The 11,759-nt window shown below is 45.4% G+C and overlaps 1 protein-coding gene across 1 annotated transcript in view; it reads right to left on the bottom strand.

The window, feature by feature from the left end:
* Positions 1 to 796: 796 nt before the first annotated feature.
* The window catches only part of LOC119594941, a gene marked incomplete in the record, with an annotated part of 108,936 nt that continues 97,973 nt past the window's right edge, over positions 797 to 11,759 (bottom strand). Inside the window, 4 exon segments of the mRNA XM_037944009.1 lie at positions 797 to 3,854; positions 4,783 to 4,968; positions 5,471 to 7,060; positions 7,188 to 7,552. Coding sequence (XP_037799937.1) covers positions 3,770 to 3,854; positions 4,783 to 4,968; positions 5,471 to 7,060; positions 7,188 to 7,552 — 2,226 coding nt within the window.

The following is an 11,759-nucleotide window of genomic DNA, read 5'->3' on the forward strand; positions in this document are numbered from 1 at the left end:
CATCTTTTTTTTTATATGTAGACACTTCCATACCCAATAGTGACTAGCGTATGACTATCAGCATTTTAATTATGGTTCTTATTTATTTATCATCAAGATTCACTCGAACAGCTGAGATTCATGTATCGAAATCTCTCGTGACTCAACCCAGTTCTTAAGAATTGTTGTCAAGCACCTTCGCAAGGTTTAACTTAGCTGTTAGGAGGAAGTATTATCACTATCATTATTCCTTTTACAAAATAAGTCTTAATTCGTAAAGAAAAGAACGAGGTTCATTCCCGATATATATATATATATATATATATATATATATATATATATATATATATATATATATATATATATATATATAATGAAACCGACGAGTTAAAATCATGAAAAAAAAATAATCACAATGAATTGATTAATCGGGAGAAAAAAAAATTACAATGACTTTACAACCTTAACATCCAGATATATATATTTAATATATAAAATGTGTTATTCGTCTTCGTTACAACCTCGGGAAAGGGAGAACAGGAGTATGATTGCCTAATGGTGACGGGCGTGTAATGAAGCCTCGAAAGGGTTGAGATTCGAGAGCGGCTTCCCTGTCGTTCTCAACCCTGCCAAGGACTCCCTATAACCTCTGCCAAGGCTGTGTGTGTGTGTGTGTAGCTGGACTTTATACAATACTTCACAAAGAGTCTGTTGGTTACTGTATAATTTTAATGATGTATTTTAAGTATTCCGTTTTCTATAGACCAAGGTGCTTTGATTATATCGATTTTGTTGACCAATTCTTTTCTTTTTTTTAAATGTTGTGCTAACTGAATGTTTTGTTTAATGAAAAGGGCACATCACACATTCTTTACAAAGTGGAGATGCAATTTGAAGAAAAACCTTTTTTTTTTTTTAAGGGTAAAAATTCGTGACTAGAAAGGCTTACCAACACGACCAAAAAAAAAGAGATTCTCTTCAAAGTGACCCACAATTGCAAAATAGACAAAAATAATATTTTTAAAAAATCAAATAACCTCCAGGCTTACGTGAAGAAAGAAAACCATTTGAAAACAATAATTCAAAAGGTTATGTACGTATATTCCCGTAATGTTGGTACGCATGGGGGTCTGACTAGCTTTTTTTTTTAAACCAATTTACAAAGGATTGAGCTGCTTTTTTTCGTTCATATTATTTTTTTTCATTTGAGCTGCTTCATTTTCTTTTTAAGTTTTAGTCCTATCATTATCATTTTCGAACAAGATATATTAATTACACTTGATCCCAAGACACTTAGAAAGACCTGATAGCGAGACGGCAACATTCATGCGAAGTGTTGCCCTCTTGGTTGTCTCCCTGATTCTTAAGCTCATTTTCGACGATATCGAGTCAATTTCTTCTTCTTATGCCTCTTCTCCTTTCCCTTGCTTTCTTTCCTACCATTCTCTTCGCCTTCTTATGTGACCCAGCTTTTCTTCTCCTTCTTCTTCTTCTTCTCCTTCTTCTTCTCCTCCTTCTACTCTCCCTCTCTTTCTCATTTCCTTTATCGCAAAAAAATGTTTCTTTTATGTTTGGATTTCTTTCACGTCTAAATATTCGCAAAAAAAAAAATTAATTGCATTAGGGAGCATTCTTATCAACAAACCTGCAACACAGGTGATGGCACGAGGGGTGAGGGGGGGGGGGACGGGGGGTGTAAGTGGGTCTATAGTTGGGGGGAGGGGGGGAGGGGGGAGCAACAAAATGGAACCCAACATTTTGACTCGAATAAACTTATTCCAAAATAAATAGATTAAAAAAAAAATAAAAAATAAATAAAAAAAAAATTCAAAATATGCATCATCAGCGTACTGCATGTGCACCGTTATTTAGAAATACTTACAGCATTCATCATTAGTTATCATTAATGTTTTTTTTTTTTTTATTATTTATTTTTCTTATCATCACCATAAGAAGAACGACAAAGCTTCAATTGTGAAAGTGTGGGAAGGGGCTACCGAGTATCTGGGGCAAATATGCATGTGGCCTTATTTTTTGAGATTCACCAGAATATATATCTCTACATGTATATATTGCAGTAATTCCCCAAAAAATAGTTCGTTAACAGCAATATCAAAGGCTAAAACTCATGGCTTCTTTTTGATAAATTTTCCAACAGTCATCCAGAACCCTTTAAAAGTGAAAACACAGGTACCTAGATCAAGAGAAAAACACTAAGGATTATTACATCACATATTTGATCGTAGGCGCCTTAATACGTATCTAAATAATAATGTACATTAAAAGTAAATGTTTATAGTTTTTTTTTCATCCTTTCTTCATTTCCAGTTTTCATTTTCTTTCTAAGATCATTAGTATTATTGTTATTATTATTATTATTATTATTATAATCATAACCGATGTCTTTCTCGAGTGAAAAGATAACTCTCGTGACCTGTGGGAGTTGTGGCCAGTCACGTGACCGGTCGAGAGTCAAAGTCTATGGCAACGTAGGATGGCACAGTTACTAACCTAACCTAGCAAGTGTTGGTACACAGAAACGTACATAGCAAATATCACAACCAAGTGCAGGTGACGTTCCCGACGACGACGATGACGGCGACGGCGACGGCGACGGCGAAAGCGACGTCCGACGCCGACGACGATGCGACGGCGGCGACGCAGCGACGGCGGCACCTCCCGCGTCACGCTGCCCCGGTCCTGCGTGGCGGTGGCCGAGGACTGTGTGGCTCCCATGGCACCCTCCTCACACTGCTAAGACAACTGAGTCTCTTTTTTTTCTTTTCTTTGGCGGCGAGCGAGTCCTTTTGGCGGTCGGTAGCGTCCACTGCCGCCAGGCTGCCGTCAATCAGTGTGAGGAAACAGCTCCCGTGTATATATGTATATATGTATATATATATATATATATATATATCCCCGAATCACACTCCCCCGTATATCACACTTATTATTTTATCTATATGAACTATAATCTCATTTCCACCTTTTTTCTCTTGAATACCCTTTTTTAACCCAAGTGTGGCACTCTGAGCTAAAGCAGTTTTGTGTAGCCGGGGACCGAGCTCCTCCCTTCTTCCCCGAGGCGCCAGGAACCTTCTCCTTCCCTGTCTTCTTCTGTGCTTGCGGGTGTTGCACTGCACACTGCTATCGTGGCTTTGCAAGAGACACTTCCAGCCTGTCTTTTCATCATTTACGTTAACGCGACGACCAGGATAATTATATATATGTATCCGTATCTGAATTCTCGACGTGACAGAAGTATCAAAATCGCATCGACTACTTAGGCAAAAAGCACCGTTTACTTTTCAGAAAAAAAAAATGAACACGGAGAGATAGTCCAAAATAAGCTTGATGATGATGATGACGACGATCAACTTTGCAAGCCTCGTTTTCAGCAGATGTTGAGCCGCGCTCTGGCGATCTCCTGGCTCTTGTTGGCCGTGAGGGTCTTGCCACGGGCGCGCTGGAAGATCTGCCAGCACCCACACACCTTTCTCTTGCGCCTGTGTTTCAGTTTGGTCACGGTGGCGAACACGACCTGCTGCTGCGAAGGGAGGTCCTGCTGCCGGTACGGGAGGTAAGTCTCGTCGAACGCCCGTCTCTGGCTGTTGAGCTCCTGCGTGCACACTTTGCATGCGTCGACGCCCACCACGGGGGGAGGGGGAGAGTTTGTGCGCTTCTGGGTGGTGTGTGAGGGGGGGTATGGGTGGCAGCTCGGTAGGGGACTGCAGGTGGGGGGGTATGGGAGCCGAACACCTCCTCCTGACGAGGACTAGGGCCGGGGTTCCTGTCAGTCCGGAGACACGGTGCGCTGCGGATGCTGACGCCGGTAGTTGTCACTGCTGTCCGCGCTCAGGGGGCGGTAGCGGCGGATTCTGAAAAGGCGGAGGTGGTCAGGTGCGAGGTCAGCGAGGGGTCAAGTAAAAGAGGTCAGTGAGAGGCAAGGGTGAAGGGTCAGACACGACAATGTAGGAGGCTCAGCCAGGCGATTGAGAAGCTAGTTTGTTTGGAATCACAGAGGCAGAGACAGAAAAGAGAGACACAGGGACATAGAGGCACAGAGACAATGAGGCAGAGAAAAGAGAGACACAGAGAACAATGAGACAGAGAAAAGAGCAGAGACACAGACACAAAGACAGAGACAGACAGAAAAAGAGAATCAAATAAAGACTAAGATGACCCTGCTACACATGGATGACCCAAGAATTCAATGCAGGGCAAGATAGACGTTAAATCAGTACAAGCTCAACATTAAACATGGCGGCGGGAATGTACAAACAAAATAGCATCGAAGTTAATGAAAAACAAGTAACAATTATGAGAAAGATTCAGGTTAAACTAACAGTGATGATCAACACACCAATTAACAAATAAAATATCCTAAAACGAGAATATGTGTATCTATATGTTACAGTATTTTTTAAGCATTTATATAACAGCAATGACCTCGACAAAGTTTTTAAAATAAATTTACACCATGACAAGGATATTTGTGTAAAAAATAATATAAATCCGATAATTTACATAAAGCAAGAGAAAATATCTTCCCTCCTAAACAAATCAGTGAGTGTGAGTGTGTGTGTGTGTGTGTGTGGTGTGTGTGTGTGTGTGTGTGTGTGTGTGTGTGTGTGTGTGTGTGTGTGTGTGTGTGTGTGCGTGTGCGTGTGCGTTGGCGTGTGCGTGTGCGTGTGCGTGTGCGTGTGCGTGTGCGTGTGGTGCGTGTGCGCGTGCGTGTGCGTGTGCGTGTGGTGTGCGCGTGCGTGTGCGTGTGCCAGCCCTCCCGCAGCGTTCCCCGACGCCCACCTGGCGGTGACGTCCCTGGCGGCGGACGGCGGCTCGGAGGCGGGGGGCCGCGGCTTGCGGGGGTGGGAGCTCTCCGACTCGCTCGACTCCTCGTGCTGGGGCTTCAGGAGGTAAGAAGGCACGCCCCGGCCGCCGTCGAAGTAGCGGCCGCCCGCCCCAGCCTCGATCATGGACACGCGCTGTCTGCTGCGGGGGGAGGGAGGGGGTCAGGCGTTCTCCTCTTATCGCTGCCATGGAATCAGTCGCTTTAACATTCTCATGCTGTCACTAAGGCATGCGTGACCTTCCCCTTATCATACCACATACCCAAACTATCACTCATTCTGACACTTAATGGCAATACTTTTGATGAAGGGACAAACAGATTACCCTATAATGAACGTTTTATAAGACTGCACTATAAGGAACGTTTTAATGTTTGAAAATGGATCACTATTTATTGGTCGTCAAACTTCCCTATTAATAAAACACATGTGAAAATAAAACAGCCATACACGTATTAACTAACAGACATACATGGACATACACAAATACACCTATACTCTGATTCATTGAGTAAAGTTACATCTGACGAAACTGTTTTTATGATGACTGTTACTGAAACTTAATTGTGTTCTCTCCCGCGCCCCCGACGCTTCCCTGAGGGGCCGGAGCGACGCAGAGAGAAGGCAGAGCCGCCTCCGTTTACCTTTGGCGGTTCCTGGTCTGCAGCATCGCGGGCGGCGGCGGCGTGACGTCGGACATGGGCCGCGTGCGGCGCCGCTGGAACCGCAGGTTGAGCTGCGTCTCGTCCGTGACGTACTTATCGACGCCCTGCCTGCGTCTGCGCAGCGCCGGCGTGAGGTCCGCGAGGTCCTCGGAGTGGTCCTCCTGGCTGACGGAGTGCTGGAACTCGCGCGAGGAGCCGCGGTCCCGCCCCGACCGGTGCTCGGACGCGCCGCTCCGCGTGCTCGAGTCCTCCTCGTTGCCCGGGGACGTCACCTTCTCCGCCAGCGCCACAGAGATCCTGCGCGCCGCCTCCGCGCGCTCCGCCTCCGAGTAGCGCGGACTCCTGCCTCCGGAGGGCACGTTGTGGCTGTTGTCGGGCTCGCCGTCCTTCGCGGTGCGGGCCCAGAGAGGCACAGGAATGCGGCTTTTTTGCGAGGAGTCCTCCTGCGCGGCGGGGGACTTGCGCGCGGCGGGGCCCCGCGGCGTGTCGGGGGACAGGGAAGACCGAGGCTGGAGGTCCGTGGGGCGCGGCGTGTTGGTTCTGGAAGACTCCTCCGACCCCTCCTCGAGCAGGTCCTCGCAGGAGCGGCGGTGGCGTGAGGAGCGACTTCGCCGACCGCCGCTCTCGCTGTGCGGAGGCGTTCCTCGCGGCGACACCGACGGCGTGACTGTGCGCGATCTGTTCATCATGGTGGACACCTGGAAGGCCGTGTTCAGGTCCTGCAGGTTGATCACCGAGATCTTTCTCATGTCGTCGTTGTCCAGCTTCTCCTCGAGCACGAACTCCAGCGACCGTCTCCGCTCCGACGTGAGCGACTTGTCCTCCTCGCACAGCGTGTCGTGTCGCGTCCGCTGCTCCGTGTCGCGCTGCCCCATCACCGTCTCGTAGCGCGACGACTCGGGCGGCGGCGCGCCCATCACCGTCTCGTAGCGGGACGTCTCCTGCGCGGTGGGCCCGGCGGTCGGGTCGTGCGCCGCCGACTCGTAGCGGCTGGTGTCGGGCGGGTGGGCGGCCGAGTCGTACTGCGTGGTCGGCTCTCCGTCGCGGTCCTTGTGGTCCTCCAGCACGATGGGCAGCGCCACGACGCCCAGCCGCCGCCGGGCCTCGTCCTTCTTGCCGCCCCGCACGTCCGCCTTGTCCTTGGCGGCGGCGTCGGCGGCGTCGCTGCCCTTGGCGCTCTCTTCGTTCGTGTCGCTGCGCGGCGACGTCGACTTGGCGTGGATCTTGAGGCCGGGCTGCGACGCGTCGTCCGGCGGCGGGGCGTCGTAGTAGACGGAGCGCTCGTCGGGCAGCGCGTGCGGGCTGGCCTGCAGGGCGGTGACCTTGGCGGACGCGCTAGGGGGCAGGTCGAGAGTGGCGGGCGCGGGCGTGTCCTCGGCCCCCGCGTTGAAGGCGGGCGGCGCGGGCACGACGGCAGACAGCTCCTGGCGAGACACCCGCGTCTGGCTGGCCACGATGGTGGTGGGCCCAGATGGCTCGGAAAACTTCCTGTCCTTGTCGAGCACTCGGAACTCGATCTTGCACCCGACGACCGCCTCGTCCTCGCCCACGTCGTCGTTTTCGCACACGCTGCAACCAAGCGGGGGTGAGAACAGGCAACACAATACTAAAACTATTTAACTTCTCACCAGAGACCCTTATCCCCAGGCACAAGCCAGCCGAGTGCCCCGCCGAAGGCACTGCGGCAGAAACTCACCCGATGTCCGGCATGCTCTGGCGGCGCTCGGGCGTGAGAGGCGAGCCCTCCCGCGACGTCTTGATGCAGACGCCGCGGGCGACGTCCACCTCGAACACGGCGTCGGTGACGGTGGTGGTGTGGATCTGCGGCGGCTCCAGGCCCGGCCGGATGTGGCTGGAGATCTGCGGGTTGGACCAGGCGCGGGGCAGGCCGGGGTGGTCCGCCTGCTCGCCTTGCAGGGGGTTCTTGGTCGCCTCCAGCGCTAGGCAGGCCGCGGTGGGGGCGGCCTCCTCCACGCCGCCGGAGGCGCGGGTCACCACGCGGAACTCCTCGATGCCGTGACTGCCCGCCACGCTGCCGCCGACCATCGTCACGTCAGGAACCTGCGGGAGCCACGCACGGCGTTAGTATATATAACCTGGCTTTGAGTCGCTACCAGTCGCTAACGAAGGCAAAATTGAATAAAAATAAAATGAAATAAAATCAAATAAATAAATTGAAAAAGAAAGAAAAATCATGTCGATGAATTCTGTATGTTCAACGTCAACATCATGGCAGTAGAAGGAGCCGCTACTCTACAGATCTGGCCAGCGAGGGCGTGAAAGAGAGAGAAGACAGGTTCTGCTGACAGTCGCTGTGTGACACCAAAATCTATTCAAAGTCTGGCAAGCAGCCAAGAGTTCAAGGTCACACGGCGAGCGAAGAAGGCCCGCGGAGTCGTCAAGGTCAGGGAATCCGTCGTGCGTCTGCGTTCGCTTCCGTCAGCGCCACCAGAGCCACCTCGAGGGCGGCCCGAGGGGCGGCGCCCGGACTACGCAACGACTCGTGGCGGGTCGTTCGGGTCTAAGTGAATGCATTGGCCGTTATTGGTCTAGTTAGAGAGAAAAGCCTCGCACACAACACGATGCAGCTGGAGATTAGCGCGCACACGCACACGCACACACGAGAGCCAACAAAAGCGGACACACACACACGGACACGCACATGCGGTTATTGTGACACATCTGGCAACACGTCGAGGATCACCTTGAGGAGGACCAGACAAGGGCGTCCGTCCGCACGGGACACGTGGGACTTCGCGAAGACTGTGGGCGGAGGCGTAATTAGGGAACGCCCAAGTGGTGGAGATGGTGGGCGGGGCGCGGGCGGCTTAGATCTCGAGAGCCCGGTGGGCGCCTTTGAGGGCTTTGCTCAAGGTCACCGAGAGGCCACAACGGGTCACAAGGACGACCTCAGGTCAGGGGAGTTATCAAAGGAGGTGGCACGTGGCGTCGGTCGGTCGCTTGGTCCCAAGGTACTGGAATGGTTGAGTGTAAGCGTGGAGTGAGCCTCGGTGGGCGGGGCTAGCCTCGAGGGGGAGGGGCTAGCCGGCATGGGGCGGGGCAGGCTAGCAGCGTAGATGGAGCCCCGAGATCACCACGTGCAAAGTAGTCTCCTCGAACAGCACACTCCGTCGCTGGCGCACCGTCTGCGTGGGAACCGACGTCACATGGAGTCTCATAAGCACCGCCTCGGCGGCCTCGATCCCCCCCGCTCCCCCCGGCCCTCCCCCCTCCCGGGCACCCCTGCTATGGGCTGGGGCGTGGAAGCTGCCTCGGCTGCCGGCCTCTCGCTCGCTCGCTCTCCAACTCGCTCTCCAACGCGCTCGCACACTCTCACTCGCACGCACACACATGCACACACCCATATATATACGTATACATATACTTACATACATCCATATATATATATATATATATATATATATATATATATATATATATATATATATATATATATATACATATGAATATGTATATGTATACACACATATATATATATATGTATGTGTGTATGTGTGTGTGTGTGTGTGTGTGTGTGTGTGTGTGTGTGTGTGTTGTGTGTGTGTGTGTGGTGTGTGTGCTGTATGTATGATATATGTGAACAGTGTGATATGTATTATATTATATAATATTTAATATATATAATATATATATATATTAAATATATTATATATATAATACTATTCATATATACATACATATTATATATATACATAATACTAATACTAAAACTACAACTATATATATATATATATATATATATATATATATTATATATATATATATGTGTGTTGTGTGTGTGTGTGTTGTGTGTGTGTGTGTTGTGTGTGTGTGTGTGTGTGTGTGTGTGTGTGTGTTTGTATGTATATATGTGAATAGTATGTATATATGTGATATATGTATGATATCATGTGAATATTATGTATATATTAATATGTATATATATATAATCATATATATATATATAATAGATAATTATATTATATATATATATATATTAATATATACATAATAATAATAAAAACACACACAAAACATAATATATATATAATATATATATATATAATAATATATATATATATATTATGTGTGTGTGGTGTGTGTGTGTGTGTGTGTGTGTGTGTGTGTGTGTGTGTGTGTGTGTGTGTGTGTGTGTGTGTGTGTGTGTGTGTATTATATGTATGTGTATATATATGTGTGTATATGTGTATATATATGTGTATATATATGTGTATATATGTGTGTGTATATATATATATATATATATACATATAGATGTATAATATATATATAAATTATATAATATAATATTATATATGTAATATTTATATAATATAATTTAATATATATATAATATGTATACAATATAATATAATACACACACACACACACACACACACACACACACACACACACACACACACACACACACACACACACACACACACACGCACACGCACACGCACACGCACACGCACACGCACACGCACACGCACACGCACACGCACACGCACATATACATATATAAATATATATATACATATATATATATGTATATGTATATGTGTATGTGTATGTGTATGTGTATGTGTATGTGTATGTGTATGTGTATGTGTATGTGTATGTGTATGTCTATGTATATGTATAAGTATTATATATATTATATATATATTATATATATAAATATATATATATATATATATATATATATATATATATATATCACAATCGCTTATATATGTCCATGTTTGCACAGGCACTTCCAAACATACACAAACATCGGTTCCTAAACAAGACATAGGCGCTTTACTGCCCTTCAAAAACCATCATTTAGTCAGCTTTTGTTGCAATGACAACATGGTGATGATACTTTCTTTGGGAAGACATTAATTAATATCTAATTACTCTCGCGCGCTCCATTCCTCTCGTCCTCTCTGTCACTCTCTCTCCTTCTCTCTTTCTCTCTCCCTTTATCCCTTTCCTACTCCCTTTACTCCTACTCCTCTACGTCTCTCACTTTCACTCTCACTCTCCGTCTCCCTCTCCCATTTTCGTGTCTCTCACTCTCTCCCTATCCTTCTCCTCTCTCTCCCTCTCCTTTATCTCTCTCCACCTCCCATTCTCCTTTCTTCCTCATCACCCCTCTTCTTTATTTCCGTGAATATCATCCATTCTTCATCTCCTCCTTTCTCCCTCTCTCCCTTGCCCCTTTTCCTCTCCCCCTTCCACAAGCATTCACTTTCTTTCACCTCTCTTCTTTTTCTTTCACTCTTTCTCTATTCCTTCCCCTTTCCTTCCCTCTTCCTCTCTCTACGTCTTCTCCCTCCTCTCTCCCCTGCTCTTTCTCATAAAATATATATAAAAAAAAAAAAAAAAAAAAAAAAAAAAAAAAAAAAAAAAAGCAATAAAAAACTTTTTACATTATACTAAAAAAAAAGCAAAAAAAAAAAAAAAAAAAAAAGCTATATATATTTAAATACATATACAAAAAACATATCTTTTTTTTTTTAAAAAAAAAAAAAAGCTTACAATGATATAAAAAAACATATAATTACATATATAAAAAACATATTTTAAATAGGGGGGGGGGGGGGGGGGGGGGGGGGGGGGGGGGGGGGGGGGGGTAAAAATAAATATATTAATTTTACAATATCATGATTATTTATCATGATTGAGGTATTTATGAACTTCATGATCTTAGTTTTCTTGCATTAAAAAACATTTTTTGTTCTCTAATTACTATATTTTAGTTATATATGTCAATTCAAAACTATATCATCCCCAAGATTTATATTTGAAAATCTAAATACAGTTTTAATATTTGGGCCTATAAAATTTTTCAAAAAATATATTAAAAGTCAAGACAAATAACCCCTGTATATAATATATATATATATAATATAATATATATATAATATATAAAATAATAAAATATATATATATATATTATATTATAATATAATAGTATGTATATTTATATATATAATATATTCTATGTTATTTATTTTTTTGTGTGTGTGTGTTTTTTTTTATTTTATATATATATATATATATATTATTATATATAACAATATTAATGTATATATATGTGGAAATATGTTATATTTAATTATATGTATATTAATATATATATATATTATATATATATATATATATATTTTAATATATATAATATATTATTTAATATATATAAATATATACTTTTTTACACACTCACACCAAAAATATTTTGTTTGTGTGTTGTTGGTTTGTTTTTGTTTTTTTTGTC

The sequence above is a fragment of the Penaeus monodon genome, chromosome 35 (assembly GCF_015228065.2).
Source record: "Penaeus monodon isolate SGIC_2016 chromosome 35, NSTDA_Pmon_1, whole genome shotgun sequence".
Lineage (NCBI taxonomy): Eukaryota > Metazoa > Arthropoda > Malacostraca > Decapoda > Penaeidae > Penaeus > Penaeus monodon.